The 22852-nt window shown below is 41.1% G+C and overlaps 1 protein-coding gene across 1 annotated transcript; it reads right to left on the reverse strand.

Annotated features, from left to right (window-relative positions):
* Positions 1–15238: 15238 nt before the first annotated feature.
* LOC308284982 (uncharacterized protein) lies at positions 15239–22590 on the reverse strand. Its single transcript, XM_080725703.1, has 15 exons — positions 22298–22590; positions 20930–21031; positions 20394–20474; positions 19959–20024; positions 19672–19848; positions 19209–19566; positions 18964–19086; positions 18346–18508; positions 17854–18087; positions 17476–17567; positions 17240–17344; positions 16863–17056; positions 16435–16599; positions 15859–16103; positions 15239–15650 (listed from the first exon to the last, which is right to left on the reverse strand). Exons 1-15 carry the CDS (start codon positions 22519–22521, stop codon positions 15604–15606), a joined length of 2376 nt encoding a protein of 791 aa, XP_080581829.1. The 5' UTR covers positions 22522–22590; the 3' UTR covers positions 15239–15603.
* Between the last annotated feature and the right edge of the window lie 262 nt (positions 22591–22852).

A 22852-nucleotide genomic window follows, 5' to 3' on the forward strand; every position in this document is an offset into this window, starting at 1 on the left:
CTCAGAAACTTCTTCCATCTGCAGAAAGAATTAGCCAGTAGCTATGCCCCTCCCAAAAAGCTTTTGTCCAATGCTAGCTTAGAATAACTTCCTGCTTGCCAAGGTTTGCCAGCTAGCATTGGACAAATGGACCCTTACGGGTTGATTTGGTTCCATTTGTACACCCCCAGACTTAGACACCCGTAAGGGGCCATTTGGACCACACCTTGAGGCCCACTGCTGTAGCAGAGTGTTTCCAGTTAGCCAACATGCACAATATCAGCACCCTGACACCTCATCCGCACAGCACACAAGCGAGCGACACGACACAATGTCCCGCAAAATACTGTCCGCTAATGGAGCGTTGGCAATTGCGTTATGACGTAACCTGAACCAATCAAATAAATACATCGTAATATAAAGTGTTTGGGGGGCGGAACATGGCCATTTACCTCTATGGACGTCGCCGCAAAACCTCACTCAAATAGAAGCTCCGCGAGCGAAAACAGGAGGGGTGGACGACGTCGCCGCATGACGCGTTGTCACTCACGGTAGGTCAGGACGTCCTCATTGAAACAAATGTATTTTAATGAGATTTCATCACTTGCGTTGCGTCCCTCACTATCATTGGTAACACCTGTGAAGAAAGTAAGGAAGAGGCCCAGTTTATTTCTAATATGGCTGCTGTGCATGCAGTCAATGTGTCCTTGTCCGGTGACACACGTAACTGCCTCTCAACGCTGAACCTCTATCTGCTCCCGATGAGCCACACAAGGCCTTACATGAAATACAATGTTGCTCTCTACGAACTGCGAGAAATGGTCAACGTACTTTTCATATAAATACTCAAGTATGGGTGTGAAAACCATCGTCAGTAATACATTGTAGAGCACTTCCACAAACTTCCTTAATTATTTAAGTCCTTTTTCATATTCATATTCATCAAATTCCTTCATTGCAGATCAGTGTGCAGAGTCCAGCCTGAAGGTGAAGATGAGTTGGAGTGTTTCTGTTAAACAGGAACCTGAAAACCACCTGGATAACAGTACGTGTCATGCTATTTCTCTAAATTTGAATGTTGGCATTTTTTTATGAATGTGAATAGACTTTAAGGTGTGGAAATGGAAAACATATTTACAGCTGAGGTTTTCCCAACTACCAAAGCTATGAAACAGAGGAAACACTGCATGAAGTAATGTAAAGTTCAAACCATTCATGGTTTTCTCTCTCATTCTATCTTTTTATTCTTCCCTAGACTCTGTTTCCCTCCTTGTGTGTAAAGAGGAGCTTTTCCCTGAACATCAGGAGGGGAGTCCCAGTCTGGAGGAACCACAACCTCCACAGATTAAAGAGGAACATGAGGAGCTACTACAAGAGGAGGCTGATGGATCAACGTTGACATTACTAGCAGTGAAAAGTGAAGGTGATGATGAAAACAGAGAGACAGAGGCTGTAGCCAGCACCTCAACTGAACACATGAAAACACAAACTGATGTAGAGGACTGTGGAACATCACAACCAACTAGTGGTGACCAGCTCCTCTCTCCACACTGTTCTCAATCTGACGTCTCTGAAGACCGTGATGAGCGGGAGGAGACCAGGGAAGGTCAGTCGATGGTAAACACATTGGATTCACACAAGACACAAGATGTGGAAGGACAAACATTGTCTGTAAGCCAAAAGCTGTCCCAGGACCTGCCATCGTCAAAACAAACTCATTCCACGCAGAGCCACACAGGGAAGAAAGGTTTTAGTTGTACAGAGTGTGGCAAAATGTTTAAGCACAAGGTAAGTCTGAAGAGGCACACAGTTGTTCATACAGGGGAAAAGCCTTTTACTTGTACTCTTTGTGGTAAAGGCTACGGTCAAAGTGTTCATTTAAAAACACACATGATGACTCATACAGGGGAAAAACCCTTTACTTGTACCATTTGTGGTAAAGGCTGGTGTCGAAGTGATAATTTAAAAGTACACATGAGAACTCATACAGGGGAAAAACCCTTTTCTTGTACTGTTTGTGGTAAAGGCTGTAGTCGAAGAGGTGAGTTAAAAGCACACATGAGAACTCATACAGGGGAAAAACACTTTACTTGTACAGTTTGTGGTAAAACTTGTAGTCAAAGTCATCATCTAAAAGTACACATGAGGACTCATACTGGGGAAAGGCCCTTTACTTGTACAGTTTGCGGTAAAGCTTTTGGTCATAGCAGCCATCTGAAACAACACACAAGAACTCATACAGGGTAAAGCCTTTTACATGTATAGATTTTGGTAAAGGCTGTAATCAAATGCAGGCTATAAACGTAAACATGAGGTCTCGTATAGGGGGAGAAAACACTCCGCTTGTATCCAGTTTGTGGTAAAGGCTTTGTTTAAAAGGGTAATCTAAAACACACAATCCCTTGTGCAGGGGGAAAGCCCTTTGCATGTACAGTTACAAAAAAAATCACAATAAAAAGATTAAATCTATAAACATTTTGAAAGAAAACATAAGGACAACCCATTTAGCTAGAGTTGGTGGCAAGGCAAATCCTTGGTAAAGTTACTGAGGATTAATACGGCGCTATTATGGACGTTCTAATTAATGCCAGGTCTTGTGGAGGTGTGACCAATTCCATTTTGTGACTATGGTTGCTGTAATATGCACATCAGGGTGTGTCATGGTAAAACAGCCCTGAATTAGTCATGGGTGTGTTTGGGTGTTACTTTAATCAAACCAATCAGAGTATCTACTGCCATTCCCTTTAAGATCAGTGCAAGATACGTGTTAAGAGGTGAGACCAAAAGAGTAAGAAACATCATATTGAAAGGAGAAATGTCCAAGTGCATCCATGGCCATGATCATATATGATTGCAATCCCAATGCTTGCATTATAAGCTGCAGTCTTTGACTGCATTTGAATGAAACCACATTTGATTTGAAGTAGGCTATCACCCACATGTTACTGATTCTAGACATTATTAGGACATAAGAGGGGGTTACTGATTCTAGACATTATTAGGACATAAGAGGGGGGAACATCGCAGACGCACACATTCACTCACTTCTTTTGTTTCTCTTCTAATCTCTGGAAAAACGGCTAAACTGTAAACCATTCTCTGTTGTCATTATCTTGTATATTATTTTGTTTTGTACTTTTTCTCCCCCTTTTTTCTGATGTTTTCTGTACACCTTGTATTGAACTGTGAATAAAGTATATAAACAAGTTTCACTGTTACAAGTATTTTATGTGTGTTATGTATCGTAACAGAAATGTTCCATCAAATGTGTGGTTCATCTCTAACTCTAGTTGTTATGGCCTAACCATAACAACTACAGCAAACAAATGCATGCCTACCCCTTAATAACTACTTTGAACAATACAGCAACACTTATTGCTATGTGTGGTTCTCCCTGTCTCTGTGTTATTTAATCTGCATCCTCCTGACAGAGTTCTCTATCCTGATTGGATACCATTTGCATCCCAACCTGAAAATTCATTTTCTGTTTAGAGCTGGAGAGACAGGGAGACCCCTGTTACTGATTAAACACTCCATAGCAATGAGTACTATCATAATATAAAGCTATTTAACATTTAATTTAACCACAGACTTAACTTATAGACTTAACCATATGCTTTTAAACTGACTATTTTCATTTTAGTCAGTGCACTTAAAACTATATGACACAGTATATTTAACAGCATCACAATGACAATTATAATGGTTTTTTTTCTGCCTTTAATGATAGTGAACAGTAGACTGACAGGAAATGTGGAGAGAGAGATGGGGACACTCAGCAAAGGTCATCAGGACTCAAACCTGCGACACGCTGTCAGGATGAATTAGCAGCGTGGTTCCTGGACCGCTACACTAGCTGTCATAATCATTCTAACCACCACTTTATACATTAATCCGTGCACGGTGCAGTTATGTAATCTCTACTCCTTTCAAGTTTCAATTGGCCATAGGTACAGCGTGTAGCTTAATTAATGGGCCATCATCAAGTCGTTTGATCTACCAGCTGGGTTAACAACTCCTGGCTACTCCGGGCACAGCGCGCCCCGCATAGCCAGGCGTTTCGCACGCACAAGTATTTTAACAGACAGCAGGTTTAGAAAATATGCGCGCACGTTACCTTAACTATTATAAAATAAAATGACTTTATCAAAACTGACAATAAACCTGCAGCGGACATGAAAGAAACATAATGGATATAGGCCTAATAGGCCTGTCCTTTTTAAAGCATTACAGTATATTTGGGACTGAAAACGAGTTCCCCCCCACAAAAGCAATAGGCCTACACATAAATACACTGCTTATTATTTCAAATAATGATCAAACAATTTGTGTAGGGCTTGCAGCCTTCAATCAATGAATCAAAGCAGTCCGACACATCGTAGTCCAAGTAGAGTTGATCCATGGATGGACAAAAAACGTGTCAAAGTGAACTCATATTGTATCAAAATGGGACACAACTTCCATATTGAAGCTTTTTTTCCCGTTGCGTGAGGCAATGGTGTGTGTTCGTGGGCTGTTCTGATAGCTTCGCCTTGCAACACATGCGTGCGTGTGCGTGTTGTAAGGCAAAGCCATCAGAACAGCCCCAGTGGCATTTTGTATTCATTATATTATTTATTATTGCTGTGTTCAGGCCCGACTCAGTCGGGATAGAATCCTTTAGCATGCGGAACGCCCGACTGTTCAAAACGGCTAGTGTGAGCGCATTTAGATTATCTGGTCATTTAATATAAAAAAAATTATCCTGTAGTGTTTAATTCTACCCGATTCATTCGGGCCCGATTATCGTGTAATGTATGGCCGGCTAGGTCTTTATAGATCCTTAACTCTTTAAAATGAAACCAAATGGACGAGCGTGGGCAGTCGATCTCATGCGGTGCGTGAGTGGTCCCCCATCGGCGGGTCCGCGCGGCCTGGCCGCCCGGGGAAGAGAAACTGCGGCCTGGCAGCTCCTCTGTGCGGTCTTCTGCACGCGCGACTGCAGTGCGCAAGCGATTGTCTATTTTCATCATTACGTGCTGTAAAAAGCAAACTGCATTTTAAATGCAACTGTAACTATATATAAATACAAACCGTGGAATTGCATGCCTATTATGCAGAGGTTATTAAGCAGATATATAGGTCTAAGGGTCCATTTGGTTACAAACTCAGTGACAGCTTATCCACGACAGAATAATTATGTAATTGTTTGTCATATTCTTTTATTTTTTAAATAGCTTATATGTGTTGGCACATGTTGGGAAGAATGGACTCATAAATATTTTATTTTATTTATTGTTTGGCACTAAGCAAAGATTTACACCTTGGTCGGAGGTGGCAGAGCTAACTTGCAATGTGCAACGGCTTTAAGTGGTAAGTGGTCACAGCTGTAATATGTTAATCGTGAACATTAATTGCCTGACAGCTGTAGGTTGCTCATTTCTTCTATTCTAGTCACTTCTATTTGAGAACCTGATCTATTCTATAGCCTATTCTTTTCAAATGATGTAGCAGCAGAATGGGAGATCGTTTTCACGTGATGTAAGCACAATGGGAGGTTGTTTTAACGGCACCGTTTTACTTTTAACGTCATATAGCATATTGGGAGGTCGGAACATCAGGACCTCCCTTGAAACGAAACAGGTGAAACGTCTCTTTAGTCCGACCCGGCCGGACCAACGGGGGGTCGGACCAACGGGAGGTCGGTCCAAAGGGAGGTCGGACCAACGGTAGGTCGGACCACTGCGCGGTCCCCCTGCAGGCTACCACTGCATTTCTATTTTTACATTACATAAAAGAATGCATCCACATAGCAATACAATCCCTTTTATTCCCATCAATATTATATAAATTATATTAATTTGTAGGCTACACTCTCTGAGTTACATATGCCATCAGGGTCCATTTGATTCCAAAATATAATTTATCTGGGGACTATAATACTAAATACATAGTTGGACGTTCTTGTTTATAAACAAGTATGATCATAGGTAGGCTACTGCTATCATTTAACGCAGTAAATATTTTACTTTAATTACAGCATCATTAAAATGATTCTATGTATGCTTTCTATGTATGCTTCTTCAGTTGTATTCTGACTTTTGAAGTAGATCATTACAAGTCTGACACGCACGCACGCGCGCGCCACAGATGTTAGTAGGCTAAGGTAGCCCAATCAGTTTCAGTTTAAAAAAAAAGGGCCAGATTACTTATTAGTTAAGATTTAAATTAACTAAATAGCTAAACTTCCACACTGCTTTCTAGACATTTCCCTGCCAAATAACCTTTAAAAACAATTAACAATGATTAATGAGTCGACCTAATGAGTAAAAATTAATAATAAAGACATTTGTTCTGCTATACCTTTAAACCCATATAGGCTATAAACTTTGGCACCTATATTTGCGTCTGAAAACGAAATGGGGGCCTAGATATCCTCATATAAAGTATGTACACTTTTTAATTTTACATTTTAATGAACCTGTAGGGCAAATGTGTAGGCCTGCTGTTTTACTCTGGTCGATAGAAAGACTATCTCAATTAGCTGCAATTTGCATTACAAGTGGAGAGCACAATCTAAAAAAACAAATGAGTGACAAAAGACTGTATGATTTCTTATGACTAATTACAGTGCTATAAGCAGATCTTTATAACGCATTAGAAAAATGGGTTTGTTGCATAAAAGGTGTTGCCCTAAGGATTAGCCAGATAAAATGCTATAGTCTGGTGAAATGTATTTATTTTTGAAGTCTGGAAATGTGTTCTCGTGAGGCATTGCAAAAGTGACAAGATAAGAACACAAGTCCCAAGTTATTATTAAGAGGTTAACCATGCTTTGCCTTTCCAAAGCACTGTCTGCTGTCCCAACTCACCGTACTTCATGTCTGGTCTTCACTTGTAGTAAGATTCATAGATTACATCATTACATAAGTAAGCAACAGTTTTAGCTCAACCAATACTTTACATTTCAACAAATATGACCCATAAAGAGCTGGCAAGAAATGGAATAACCAGAAATAAGATACTTCAACATATGTTTTGATGATGAAAGTCAACTCCATAGATGTAAAAAGGGAACCAGGCAATCGTGCCATGCACAACTGCAACTTTCAAATAAATGATGATACAGCCAGTGTACCTGTTGCAACGGTTTATTACGTAAAACTCACAGCTCACTTAAACCTCAAAGGGCTAACCTCAAAGGACTACTCCCTCAAAATGTCCCTTATGTGGTCAATGAAGACCTCCATCCCCCTGAGCACGAAGTACTTGTCTCCGAAGTTGCTGCCACGGCACTTGGGACAACAGTTGTTGCCCCTCGCTGCACGCTGTACACAGGCACGACATCCGAGGAGGCTGCGGCAACAGGGTGCCGTTACTGGGCCTCTCATGACCTCTGCAAAAATAAATACACATATTGTTGCTTTATGTACATTTGTTCAGCATCCAAATTTCCTTTTGAGACAGATAGTCTTGGTACAGAATAGAGCAGAATACTTGAATACACCTCTACTTAAAAAACATACAGTGCACAATATATACAGCAAGTATATAATACTGTATACACCTGCTCTTATGCTCACTAACTTCCACACAAAAACATTAACCACTTTCAACCCGATGTCCCCATTTTGTGACTTTACAGGCACCAGAATAAAAGTTTACGGATCTATTTAAATTTAGCTCATTGTCATTGTCAAATATGAAATGGCTAGGCCTACTTGTAGATGGTACTGACTCAATACCCCACGTGAACAAACTTTTTTCTAGATGTATATGCGACACATTTACATAGCATGTACATACCCATACATATGGCGCACTTGAACTGCTGCTTCAGCATGTCAATCTGGACAGGCGTCAGCGGCAACATGGTCACCTCGTGGTTCTCCATGTACTCAGTTATGTCCTGGAGATGTTCAGTGACTGTTGGGAGCTCCTGTGCTGCCTGGGCCAGTTCAACAAGATTCTCCTTCATCTGGCTGGGACTGAGGAAAATAAATATATATAGAAATTTCTATTTAGATTTCTAGCATTCAAACACAGCAGGAATTCACATGAATGCGGTTAACAATTACCTGGTTCGCTGCCTCTTTGCTCCAATGAACCCTTCATAGGAGCTCGCAGTTACTGCTGTAACTTTGCTGTTGGACAGCCAGAATGTGAGGTCTACGGAAACAATGGGGAAAAAAGCAATGTAATTTGGTTTTCAAGAGGTTTGTGCCTGTCATCTTTATAATTCTGATAAACTTTTAACTACATCCTCTCTATCAGGCGCAACACTTAAATCCAGTCCAGTAACTGCTCTAGAGAGCAGGCCTAGCACAGAAAGTTTCGCCTAGAGTTTTAAACAAAACACAACCACCATGTTCATTCATTAGATTATAGGGCAGAACTTATAAAATTATAGCTTTTAGTGCAAATAATAAATAAATTAATGATCTAAGAATCATTGACAACTTGGTGCAGTTACCATGGGATTCTGGAGAATCAGCAAGCCTCTGTCTCTTAGCGTTGAGGAGCACCACTGGCTCCTCCAGGTGCAGCTGCTTCTTCACCTTTGCAGCGATGTGGCTAGGGTTGGCCTCATTGGCAGTGAAGCGGACACTCGTGGTACCATCGTCATGGATGTCCGAACCATGAACCTCCCCAATGCTTATGTCCCTGAACGAAAAAGACAATGGTGTTAGAACCAGAGATCCAAGTGTTGACATGTAAACATTTTCCCTTGCATCCCTGAAAAATCATCAAATAATCACATTTTAACTCGGCTTTAATTGATGTCTTATTAAGAAAGCTATAACACTGTCCATGCAGATATCTTTGAAAATTCTCCATTATATCTGGATACATACACCCTGTGCTCGTTGGGTTTTGGACGCTGGGGTCCTGGCAGCAGTCCAGAGGTTGAGGGCAAGGCTGCGGGCGGTGGTGGTCGCGGCACAGCGACACCTGCCTCGATGTTGTCTCCGCATACCTTTTGGATTGAATATTAGTTGTTAGAACTGCCAACAGCACGGCAGTACAGTGAACAGTGAACACTACATGTTTAAGGCAAAAAGCACTATGGACTTGTTTCCAGACCAAGTATTGAGTGCATAAAACATGTTTCTAATGGTTGACATTTAGATGTATTTCTTCTCGTGATACATTCTTTGAGATTTGTGCTTTGAGATCTAAAGCTAAAACATGTTTTGAAGATTTCACTGCATGCTAAATTATTCAAAAATATCAGAACGATTCACTTGACATTTTATACGGTAGACCATTTTAAATGTCTGAAAAGATCTGCATGTAGGCCTACCGTATACTCCAAGGAGGGGTCAACTGAGAAATAGCCCCCATATCCTGGGAAGATGAAGTCCCCGTTGGCCCCGGTGAGGTGCAGGGTTGTGGGATTCATCTGAAAATCATGACAGAATGATTTAGTTTTAGTTTTGTTTCCCCCGTTAAATACAAGACATTTTCTTCTGTGACCTTCCATGACAGCTTCATTGTTTGAGAGAAATTCTCATCCGTAACTGAAAAGGTAAAATTGTCCTTCATATTTTTATGGTTCACATACTTCGATGTATAATATTAGGCTACAGATTAAGAAAAGGAGACTACATTTAGTAGGCTAATTGAGCCAATCTTCAATGTTTGCCACTGTTGTCCGACTCCATTTTGGTGCATTAATTATATTTATTAGGGCCCGAGCACACACAGTGTGTGAGGACCCTATTGTATTTGCAAAGATTATTATTCTTCCGCCGAATGAATCGTGTTTTTGAGCCGCAAAACGTACTCCAAAAGTTGCGCAACTTTGCACACACATCACAAGTGGCGAAAAATTTCGTATTTAAAAATAATCAAAAGGGGGCGTGGCCTAATGGCTCAATAGCGCCCCCTACAAAACTTCGTGCCTCAAGCCCCACCATACGGTTTCACCTACACGTACGAAAATCGGTACACATCTGTATTGTGTCCGGACTCACAAAAAAGTCTCTCGGCGCCACGTCCGAAACCAAACAGGAAGTCAGCCATTTTGACTAATTAGTGGCGTTTTGGTGTATTTTTGGACGTTTTCACGTGTCGCACTTTAACGAACTCCTCCTAGGGGGTTAATCGGATCAACTTCAAGTTCGCTCGGCATACTCAAGACACCTTAACAATGAAAAGTTATCAAAATCGTGAGTTTTCGTAAAACGGCGTGCCCGTGGCGAAGGGACAAACTTCCTTCACCAAACAGGAAGTGCCCCCTCTTCTGATTGGTCCATACTTGATTGTTCCTTTTTTTGGCTGTTACTCTTCAACCGTTTATCCTACAGAGTTGTGGCTGGTATCATATGACTTGATTAAGAGTCCTTAACCTTAAAGTTGCTATAAGCAATTTCTGGCCAGATCTGGTCAAAATTTTACTGTCACTTTTTTTTTGTTTTTTTTTTGTTTTTAGACAGTTTCAGTGGGTTGGATAGTCATTGCAAAATATCTAGTCTCTATGTTGCCTGCAGGGGTCGCATTTGGCCTCTAAACAACAGCCAATCCAGTGAGATCTATGGTCAGCCCACTAAGGGCCCGCCTCACTCAGTATGGCCGTGCGCTAAAGCCACCAACGAAGAAGAAAACTGCGTCTGCTCAGTGAGGCTCTTTGCACAACGTGCGGTTGTTTTGAAACTTAAAAGCAGTCAAACAGAAGCAGTATGGCGAACAGAATGTCTGATTCGGAGGTAAGCTATCATATATTGACTTTTAGTAAACTATATGTCATAATGAACGTTTTTACTCACAGCTTTATAGCAAGTATAGGCCTACTGGAAGACATGGGTTAGACTACTGGCTATTCATATAGTTTAGCTCTACCTAAACTGCTACTGCTGTGTACATCACAGAGGCATACATCCAAATGAATCTTTCTGTAAACGAACTTATTAGCTGAATATGTTAGCCAAGATTGAGCTTTGAGCTTTATTTTTATTTTATTTTATTTCTAAACAGTGTTCAATAATGGAGGAGGAGGACAGCAATGCTGGCAGTGGAGACGATTACCAGCCCCCAGGTAAATCACTTATTTTGTATGTAACTACTGTATTCCCCCCCCCCCCTTTTTTTTTAAATGTTCCTGACTATATCTGCTGCATAGAACTGTGTTCTATCCGTCTGTCATTCAATGTTTTATGAGATACTTCAATGGTTTCCTATGGAAATAAGCTTAGTCTTTTCTAGGATCTCCTTTTAGTTGAGCTTGTACCAGTGAACTGTACCGTCATGAAACTGTACCTTTTCCTATGCAAACTTTTAATAAAGTCTTCAATCAATCAAACCAGGTCCTGTCCCTCGCAAACAGGCTGGAAAAAAAAGCCAACCGGGTGCCAAGAAGATTGCCACTGGCAGTGGTCGGGGTAGAGGAAGGGGTCGGAGAGGGCAGCAGGCAGGACCAGACCGTCTCTGCCAGGAGGACATCCAGAGGATGGAGCAGCTAAGGCAGCAAGCCATTGTGGGCCAAAGGGTAGGCTTAGATTCTATCTATCTATCTATCTATCTATCTATCTATCAACAGGGTAGATGGGCTGTTGAAAATATATTATTTCTATGTGGGTCTACAATTGTGTTGTTGAAAATATATTTCTAATGTAAAAGGGAACAAATAACATGGCACCCTGGCTCTTTCAATCTGCTTTCCCAATTAATTATAGGTGAATAATTTGGTCAGATATTTTCACAAATAGTAAAAATAACAGATCCCCAAGCTTGCAGATCTGCTATCTTTGCTACAGGACACTATCAAATGATGAAGTATAAATCAAGTTTGTGTGTAAGGTTGTACATTATAATAACAGTCTGGAAATTAGTATGGAAAAAGTATTACTTTTGGAATTAAATGTGTAAGAGCCCCTAGCTATTTATTGTAAATTATTTTGCCCATTGCATGCATAAATTAATATTTATACTTTGATGAAGTTACTTTGGTTATAATTGAATTGTCTCTCTATTCATATTGTCTTTGTCTATTTTCAGGCACGAATTGACCGAATGTCACTGGGGGACATCCGGGTCCTTCTTCATAGGGCTCTTGATAAAGAGCCCAGCCTGCTGTTTGACCTGCCTGATCCCAGTGACAGTCTGCCTCCTGATCCTCCTGGCCAAGCTCCACCCAGTTGGTGTGTGTGTCAGCGCTGCAGGGAGATGCCGACCTTGCTGGAGAAGAAGTGCTGCATGCAGCAGCCTGGGTCGTGCGTGTCACTCTTGCCAGATTTTGACCTCCTCTGCATGCAGGCGCCTCATCTGAGACTGGCCAGGAGGATCTGGAACGACGTTCGGGCTGACGTCGACATTCAAGAGCCAGGAGAGGACAACAAGCAGTTTAGATTTGCTGCATACAGGCAGTTTATTGTGTGGCGCTATGGTTTTTTGGGAGCGAACCAACGCATGGTTATTTTTAGTTGTTGTGTGTGGAAGATTCGCGATGCCTGGCCATCGAGTGACGGCCAGTACGTAGGTTTCATACCACGCAGGGTGTAAAAAAAACTAAAAAAAATAAAAAAAAAAATTAAAAAAAATGTTATAAAAAAAAAATATGTTATTGAAATGGACATTCTCCCAAGTTTGGGGCATTTTAGGGCAGGGGTCTTCAACGTTTTCAGGTCAAGGACCCCTTAGTTGAGAGAGAGAGATGAAGCAGGGACCCCACTACCCTTTCTGAGATTCCATTAGTTTCAGCACAATTATCTGTGTATTTTGGATTCATGTCAATGTGTGTTTTCAGATATTTCACCACTTGAAGTGTGCCAACAGTTAATAAACTTACTTGACCTGTCACTCAGTACTTAGTCTGGTCTTTTCCCCCTCTACACCAAACCTCTTTGTCCAAAAATAGCCAGGCGTTGTGAGCTTGTAGATATGCTATTTTTTGCAACATTTATCAGAATATGAACACTAGCGTTCAAATGGTTAATATAAAAAAGGAAAAAGGTTTCTATCACACAGATTTAGAGGACCCCCTGTTGAAGACCTTGTTTTAGGGGGAAATTGTACTTATCTATGTACCGTAAGGGCAGTCACATCAAAGTATGGTTGCCAGCTGATAAGCAGATTCTGACAATGCATTTCAATGGGAATGGAAAATATTTTTAGGAGAAATCCGCAAATGCCAGATTTCTCAAAACGAATCTGCCCCATTCCCATTGAAATGCATTGACACAATCTGCTTATCAGCTGGCAACCATGTTTTGTTTTGACCATATCCAGACAATCAAAACTTGTATTGGACTAAGGGCATAATTACCTCCCCTTTTCCACTGTAAATATATATTTTTTATTTTCCTGTTTTCTTTTGTTGATAGCCTATGCAAAGTACTGTGTTCTAGGCGTCTGACGTTCAATGGTATTGTACTAAGGGCATACTTACCTCCCCTTTTCCACTGTAAATATATTTTTATTTTCCTGTTTTCTTGTTGACAGCCTATGCAAAGTACTGTGTTCTGTTTACTGTGTACTGTTATACACACTGACCCCTGCTGGTCAAAAAAACCCACACAGTTTAAAAAAGAAAATAAACTTGTATTTCACAGCCAATTATACTTGTATTTTTACTGTTGGACACAAGTGCATAACTAATTATAATAGAAATGTCATCTGTCACACTGACTGCATAATTATTCGTATTCTGTATGTAACCCAAAAGTGTAAACAGCCCCATTGAGATCAAAGTACAGTTTCAGTCAATGTTGGACGATTTTTGGGAAGTCTTTGAAACTTTGCATATATAACGAATAAGCAGCAGTAGTCTAAACAATAAATGATACGAGGATGGACTATTAGCAAGTGCAATGAGACAATTATACAGCATTAGTGTTACAATTTACACCAGCGTGACCGTTCTTTGAATAAAATAAATAGTACCAACATTATATTCTAATGAAGAAATAAACACAGGGTATGGCGAGTAGTCATTTTTTATTGTTAGACCTGAGGAACAATAGTGTGTTGCCTGTAGAGTAAAGGCCACAACTAGAACACAAATACATATATAAAACACTATGTACAGAGTAGAGAAACTATAATACAATATGTACACAGAACAGGGGTTCCAAAAACGTTATTGGCTCAGGGCAGGGTTAGAGACACTGGTCTAAGGTCTAACACCCACCTGATTCCTAGATCAGGGGTCTTCAACGTTTTCAGGCCAAGGACCCCTTAGTTGAGAGATGAAGCAGGGACCCCCACAACCTGTTCATAGATTCCATATACTGTACTGTAGTCCCATTGTTTGACAGCACAGTGTATTTTGTGTTCTCAAATATTCAACCACTTGAACAGTCAATACATAACCTGACCTTTCACTTTGTACTTAGTCTGCTCATTTTCCCCTCTAGCCTACACCAAAGCTCTTTGCCAAAAATAGCCGATCTGCTAGCTCACAACGCCTCGCAGATTCTCTGAATATGGACGCTAGGGTTCAAGTGAAATATAAAAAAGGAGAAAAAAAGTTTATATCACACAAAGATTTGGAGGACCCCTTGTAGTAACTCTGAGGACCCCCTGTTGAAGACCCCTGTCCTCGATGATGCCCTGTTAGGGCAACCACACTGCACACTGTGAAGCATGACAACAGTGACACATGGTTTGAAGCAAGTTCACTTTGCTGGCAAAGACATTTCGCAGCGAAAACAATAGTGTGTTGCTTGTATAGTAGCGGCCACAACTATAACACAAATACATATACAAAACACTATGTACAGAGTAGAGAAAATATAAAACAATATGTACACTATGTACAGAGTAGAGAAAATATAAAACAATATGTACAGAGTAAAGCAGGGGTTCCAAAACCATTTTTGGCTCGGGGCATCTCTATATTATATTCCTAATTTTCACTCCCAACACCTTATATTTATAGCATATTTTACAACACCTTTCTATGGGGGAAGTGGGTTTTAAAGTGCTCCTTTGGCTCTGAGGCATGAGTTTTGCCCAAGAGGGCGATAGCAAGAGGGTGCAAAAGACCTGTACTTCCCGTTTCTGTGTGACGTAGGTAGATACCTTTTTAGGAAGCGGAAGCATGTTTGGAGTCTATTAATTTACAATGAGAGAGCCAAGGTGAACACAGAGCAAAATAATAGTTCAGAAGCTATAGTCACTGAACTAAATATTGGACCAGATCATCACAAGCCACATAATATTAACAAAATTGTCATACTAAAGTGGCTTTTTTCTCAGCGACACAACAACTGAGAAAATCAACTTTATTATTGCTCTTTAGCTGTCCCAGCAACACACTCTCGTGGGATCTATAGCACCAGTAAACAGGCATTTGTAGGCTTTGTATGTGTACCATGTCGCACTCCAGTGGATCCAATGAGGATGAGCCATCTACATTAATTACATATCTTTGGCTTTGAGGACTCTACGAACGGGCAATTCCCACTTGCACGTGCGTCACTGACACAGACGTTGGCAGGACAATCAGCGTCAGGCGGGGGCGGGTCTTTTCGAACGCAGCATCTAAGAACAGCTGAGCCGTGCAACATCGGAACTAAGCTCTGTTGAATTGAATTGACAAGTCCCTGAAAAGACACGTTGTGATTGGCCAGTAGTCACTTTGGCGTCAGCGTGGTTTGGCCTCTTGAGAGACAAGGCCAGATGTCTCTCTCTGCCAGGAGTCTGTTACTTCTGCATTGTCCCCATGGTTCTGCTGGATGCCAGTCCATGGCCTGTTGAATTAAAAGCATAATTAGAATTAGGAACATGAATTTGTAATTTGTCACGCATCAGGAGTGAGCTAAAGTAACACACACAATAATACAATGTTGCCTTCCGAATCACATTGCAAGTATAATAAAATGCTCAATCTCCTCTCAATTATTATAAATGGAAAATCACTCTCTATGTGTGTTATAATGCATAGTCTAGAAGGCGTACCAAGTCCTCGGCTGACTTGTGTGTCCAACAACGTCTGTTTGGATGGGGGTACGTCACCACTAAGAAGGCCGAGCTGGCGGGCGTCATTTGACCTTCTTGTGGTTAGCCGTTTCATCCCTCGGCCGGAGGACAGTCTGCAGTTCAGGATATCAGCCTGTAGCTCAGAGATGTAGCCGTAGTCCTTCAACACCTTCATGGGGTACAGACTCCACTTCCTAGACTTCTTGTTGTGCAGCCTCCTATAACTGGCACACATACAAGAAGAAAAACAATACTTGTAGATAAACATTCTTCAGAACAGTCAACAGACCCTAGGAACCCTATTGTAGTGGTTTTCAAACTTTGACTGAGGGCACCCCTATAAATAACAACTTTTGTGTCACATTGTAAGCTTGTAGATCTTCTATTTTGGTGAAGAGTTTGGGTAGGTGGAAAAATAACTCATCAAGTACAGTGCAACTCAAGTCTGTTCTCATGATCATGGAGGGTCAATATTGATCCATTCTAATTGTTAAAGTATTCTGTGGCACCCACTTTCAGAAACCCTGCCCTAGAGAACAAGTGCTTTCAACATACTCTGGTGATCCATCCGCCTTCAACTTGTATGGCCTGTGGACATGGTAGTTGTAGTCCAAGGCTGCCAGCAGGTTTCTAGCTTCGTACACAGGAGGGCTGAAGCAGAAACGCTTGGCGCAATACATGAGGAGATGGTTATGGAAACTCTCCAACTCGGAGGTCGACCTGTGAGAGAAAAAAAAAATTTTTTTGAAAAAAAAAAAGTTAATTTTTTTTTTTTTTTAAATATAAAAAAAAAAAAAAAAAAAAAAAATTGACCGCCGGACGCACTTCCGGTTAGGAGCTCCGTGTGCCACGTGATCAGTCCTAGCCAATTGGAGTGCTGCATTTGGTCGTGTCTGACAAACAAACTGCTGGCTGCAGTTCTAAAATGTATGTATAGATAAGGGAGATTGTACGTTGAATATAAGTCTATGTTGACGTTTTACCTGAAAGTCAGGTACTTGTGAACATCCTTCAGAAACCGGTTGTTCAGCACGATCTCTTTGAGTCTGTTGTGGGCCACGCTGTTTGGAGGGATCTTCTCCTTGTCACTTTCCACGTAGTCGGGGATGTGGTGACAGGCTCCGAAGAACCACTCGTGAATCCCAGAGACATGGTGCAAAAGTCCGTTCCACATGTCCTGGAAAACAGCAAGGCATCATTACTTGAGTTATACATGTAAAAGCACAAAGGAAACGTTACTGCTACTGTAAATGAAAACATAAAAGTATACCCCTAAAACATAAAATTACACAATAGCTGTAACAGACCAACATTGATGTAGATTAGAACATTCCAAGGCCAAGACTTTCAGAGAACTTACAAAGAACTCATTATAGGTAGACGCAGTTTTACAGCAAAACCAGAAGTGGTTACAGATGTCCTTCTGCCACTGAAGGAGAATGGAGCATCCCTTCTCCAGACCTGCCTGCACACAGAAAAAAGAAAATACATCAGTAATGGTTGTTTGTTCAAGGTATTCCTAGACAAGGGAAACAAATGTATGTTCTCTCTCTCTCACACACACACACACACACACGAAACATTTAATAAACATACTGCGTGTATCTTCTTCCCCAGATTTTTGGACCCATGCCAGATGTCCAAAGTGTGGAGAACGCCAAGGTCTCTGTACATCCCCTTGTCTGGGTCTGTTTGTATGGAAGACAAAAACAGGCCTATGTAAAACGTATATATTTCATAATAACGTATATTTTCCCCACCCATTCAGGCCGGGAACACATTTTGCTTTTTTGGAGGGGCTTACAGTACATGTACAGTATGTAGCAACATATTTGTTTTGTAGGCTAATTTCTGATTTCTATTCTATAGGTTAGGCCTAAATGGGTTAAATCAATTACTGTAGTCAGAGCAGTACAGTACATGGATTCCTGGGCCAATCTCTCAAACTGTAATGAAACCCAAACGATCACTTACTGAAGAGGGCAGAGATTTGTGAGTGAGCATCTGTGCACACTTCAACAAGATTCATCTCTTGTCGGATCATGTCAAAGGTCCGGATGAATCCTTCCTTTTCCATGATCACAGAGTTCCTCTTAGTCTCCCTCTTGTCCACAACAACCAAAGAGATGATCTCTTTGGTGTCATTCTCCATTGCCGTGTATGAGCAATACTGGGCGCAGAATCCTGGGCTGTCCATCCGACCATCACCTTTGAATGAATAGTAATTTGAACAAAAAAGAAATATATATATATATGCCTGATGATTGTCCTATGGCATGAAACTCTGAGTTGCAAAACCATGTGAAGCTGTTGTGGTCCTTCTACACACACACACACACACACACACACACACACACACACACTCCAAAAAATGGAACTACAGAATTCTGCAACACTCCTGACCAATACATTTGGTTACGACTACATGTGTGTATGTTTGTGTTTGTGTGTGTGTGCGCGTCTCACCCAGGGCCACAACACAGTCTTTTGAGCGCAGTCGGTTAACAATCTGCTCTCTCTTCTTACTCCAGAATTCCTTGATTGTGTCAACACAATATTGGTCCTGGAGTTTGAAGTAGGTGGAGCTGTTGACCATCTGCATGTTCATGAATTTGAACAGCAGAGCCACCTGAATCGATGGATTGAAGTACATGTATTTAGTAGAGGTTTTGCATAAGAAAAGGTACAGTTTCATGACAGTACAGTTCATCGATACAACTAAAAGGAAACTCAGGTATGTCCATTGTGATACTTCTCTTCCATAACATTGAATGACAAACGGATAGAACACAGTGCTATGCAGTAGATGTTTATCAGAAAAGCACATTAGATTAAAAAAAAAAAAAAAAGTGCAAAATAATAGTTATTATAGAGTCGGGGTGAGGGTTAGGCTAGGTTTGTTGTAACCAGTTTCCAATTGTGAACATCGTTACATGGTATCTTAGTGGTGTAGTGTATCTACCATCTTGTACACTGGGCCCATTGCAATATGCTGTACTCTGTCATCTACTCTGAGCCACCCCACACTTGGCTGGTGACTAACACACCAGTCAAGCAGTCCAAAAAGAAAGAGTCTTGGTGTACCTTCGTGTAGTTGTTGCCAGAGAGTAGGATATTGGACGACAGGAGGAAATCACCAGCGTTCACTCCAAACTTCACCTTGGGCTGCGAACACCAACTCCAGACAGTATGACCAGATGGACATTTCTGAGAAACAGACATGGAATAGAAAGCAGAATACTTGTCATTGATATTTTTGTGTCCCTTTCCCGGATTTACTGTGCCCACACAGAAAAAGGCATTTCACGATTATATTTAGAAATACGTACCCATTCAACAATGGCTGCTGTACCTCGAGATATCACAATGACTCCAAATGGTCCAAGTGCCCCACACGTCTCAGGGTCCTTTTCTGTGCACATGTGAACAGGTAGCAGAAGACATTCTGCCAGTTGTTTGAGACAGTCATGGTAGGCTATGGATGCTGGGTGGCCAATTATTTCTTCTGGCTTCGAGATCACAATCTTGTCTGGGAGTGGAGTTTCTTTCACCAGAGTCTCTTCTTCGTCCGACTCTTCTTCATCCGTCTCTGAGTCTTCACCGGGTACAACATCATGGACAGTCTCCTCCATGGTGATGGTATCGAATGCCATGATGTCGACACCTGACTTCAGAGCACCGCCAGTTCTTCAGCCATGAGAAATCAAACAATAAAACACAAAAATATAAGAACAGCTGTAACTGAGAGTGTCACTTCACTGAAAACAGTTATGGGACAGCATAGGAACCTACCTAACACGAAGGGGAGCAACATAATCCGCATCGTCGCTATCATCTGGCTCAGAGGACACATCGTCCTCCTCGTCAGATGATGCTGGAGACTCTGCCTCACTCTCTACAGGCTCTGGCTCCAGTAGACACCAAGACTCGTCGTTTTCTTCTTCCTCCTCCTCCTCTCCCCAGTCAATGCTATGGAAGGAAATGTTCAAAAATTATTACTCAGACAACAGAATGCTCAGAATGAACGATTTGACAAGCTACAAACAAGATATAAATGTATGCAATGCATTGCAGCTTACGTTGCGTTTTTTATGTCATTGAAGTCTTCAACATCAATGGCGCCAACGCAAAAATCCAATGACTTCCTACAACAAGAAAATAAAAATGACAACAACTATGTAGATGCTGGCAATATAAAATGTATTTATTTTTTCCTACTGAATGAATTAAAAATATTAGCTAATGTGCATATACATTATGCACCATTTTTAGCACCAGTGTCTCAAACAAAAGTGCAAAGGAGTAGAGAATATAGTATATAGAGTCATTGTCACTGCACGCACAGGCAACATTACTTTTTTTTTTTTTTAAAGTTTAATGTCCTCATCTGTTTCAGAACAGCTGGGAAAATACATTTTCTAAGCCTCAAGCCCTTGGCTATGATGATGATGATACTACTACTACTTATTAATAATAATAATAATAATCTTTTTGGCCCTACTCAATGGCTCTACCTTGCAGCCAGGGTCACAGGCGTCTCCCCACTGCAACAGCCCAGGTCCTGAACACCAGCCTCTGGCCGAAAGTCATCAACTCTGTAATGAAGGCAACATGTTTTTAGAAAAAGATCTAAAGCCATTGTTATAGGAGGAAACTGTGTTCTCTAAGGGCAAAGCATAGCGAGGCTGCAGCTATACTTCTTGGCAATAATTCTATCAACATGCATGTTTTAATATTTTGAATATACATCAATAATTAATATGAGAAATAACAGATAACATAGATCGACGGTTTACTATCCTACTTATCCCTACAACATTACTACATGGAAATGTCACAGGATTGCATGTGATAATTGAAAATGCTTTGTAGGTTTAGTGGCTTGAGAGCTTGAATTCCCACTTTGATTTATATTTATTTAACCATACATTACAGTGAGATGAAACATGACATTTTTTTTCACTAAGGCAATGTAAGCTAGTGAAGACAGTTAGACATGCATTTCAGTAGGCAAAGAAAGTTACAGCGATAGTAATTCATGCACACTCACCTGTCAGCCAGAGACCCGGCACAGATGCTGGAAACAGGGGGGGCGGGGGGTGTAGGAAGGCGCTTTTTGGGCGTTGATGCGGATGACTCCTCGTTCATGTAACTACAATAACACACAAATATTGCAACATTATTTGTGGGCCATTTCAGTGGATATACATGCTAAATGACTAAGCAGAGGGCACACTCTAGAACACTCCCAAACAGTGGGTCGGGACCCATTTGTGGGTCACAGACCAATTTTCATGGGTCTAGACCAGGGGTTTTCAAAGTGGGTGAAGGGGCACCCTGGGGTGCCGTGATGGCAGTCCAGGGGTGCCGCGAGATAATTTGATAATATTTGGAATTTATTTGGACACTTGAAAAAATATTTCAAGTGTCATTTTAAACTTACAAAGTTATTTTCTGTCAATTCTAACCAAAATGGCTATTATCTTAATGTTTTCCTCACAACATAGTCGCTAAAATATGCTATAAATATAAGGTGCTGGGAGTGAAAATTATGATATAATGTAGGGGTGCCTAGGATGAAGAAAATATTTTTAAGGGTGCCCTGAGCCAAGCCAAAAAAGTTTGGGAACTCCAGAAAAAATAATTATTTCAAAAGATGTAAAACCTTTTGAAATATGATTTATTTTTTTAGAAATGTAACAGTTTTTTAACAAGAAACAAACACATCTAAGACATTCCATGAATAAAATAGGCTATAATAATAAAGTAGTGAAAATAGCCAATCTACAAGCTCTCAACGCGGAGCAACGTGACACGTTGTGAGCTTGCAGATCTGCTGTTTCTGATCTTGATGATCTGCTATGCATGTTCACTAGTTTGGTTCTTGGGCGATTGTCTGATTTTTCTTTTGGGTCACGGGCTAAAAAGTTTTGAAACCACTGCTCTACTCTCTAGAAACTGTAGAAAGTAGGTTATGTGCATGACAAGACTAACGTTATCATTCGAATAATAGCATATTTGACCAGTGGTTCTCAAACTTTTTCATGTCAAGGACCCCCAAATTGACACTTCTTAGCCCGTGGACCCCCGTTTGAAAAGATATGTAAGGGTCCCTCAAATTAGAGAGGATTTTTAGGGCTCTAGCTCTAGCAGTTCTCAACCATTTTAATTTCAAGGACCCCCAGTTTGACATGCATTGGCTGCAGACCCTGGTTATCTCTGGGACCCCCTTTTATATTGTAATCCATGTAAATGTAACTCTGACAAGTGTACATTTGGGTCAATTTGTACCGAGTCCTAGTCATATGCACACCACGAAGCTAACATTAGCATAGTAAGCTAGTAGACAAAAGAGCAGTGCTGTAACTACTAATTCCAACACAGGAAACAAATAAAATAGAGCAAGTGAAAAGCCTACCTGTCCAGGAGCAACAGAGCAAGTTCAGCATCGGTTTTGAGACCTTTGGAGTCTCTGAGATCCCTCCATCGTCCATGTGCAGCACCGATGTTGATTCGTGTTTTGTCACGAGCTCTGTGTATTTCCTTCTCCACCGCCTTCTTTTTCTTTGCCGCCTTTGCGGTGTATGCCGTTGTGGGGAGTGGTAGAATGGGACGGGGACGTTTCTTTTCCCAATCCGCCATTTTTCACAAAAGCACGTTAAAAGTTTGTCTTTGTTTGTTTGTTTGTTTGTTTGTCTCAGAGAGCGCAAAACGAAACGACCACAGCACAGAATAAACTATGAGCAGTGACGTAAACAGCCGTTGGGAGCGCATGCGTAGTATGTTCTTCTTCTTCTGTTTTTCAAACCGGTGGTTTTCAAACCTCATTGGAGAATGAGGCGTCGGCCTGTGGGGCTTAAAATGATTGACAACCGACGTAGCCAATCGAAAGAGTCGACTCGGTAGCCAATCGAGAGAGGTAGTTTGTACCGCGGCGCGGTGATTTTAAACGGCAACGAACCAATCACGTGGT

This window comes from Nannobrachium achirus (assembly GCF_963921795.1).
Source record: "Nannobrachium achirus genome assembly, chromosome: 1".
NCBI classification, from domain to species: domain Eukaryota; kingdom Metazoa; phylum Chordata; class Actinopteri; order Myctophiformes; family Myctophidae; genus Nannobrachium; species Nannobrachium achirus.

Excerpts from the sequence above, each read along its gene's own strand:
- LOC308284982 (XM_080725703.1), bottom strand. The coding sequence starts at position 22,521 with ATGGCGGATTGGGAAAAGAAACGTCCCCGTCCCATTCTACCACTCCCC. Across the intron at positions 19,849-19,958 it reads AATGACATAAAAAACGCAAC|CATTGACTGGGGAGAGGAGG; the intron begins GTAAGCTGCAAT and ends TTCCTTCCATAG. Across the intron at positions 16,600-16,862 it reads CACAAGTACCTGACTTTCAG|GTCGACCTCCGAGTTGGAGA; the intron begins GTAAAACGTCAA and ends TTTCTCTCACAG.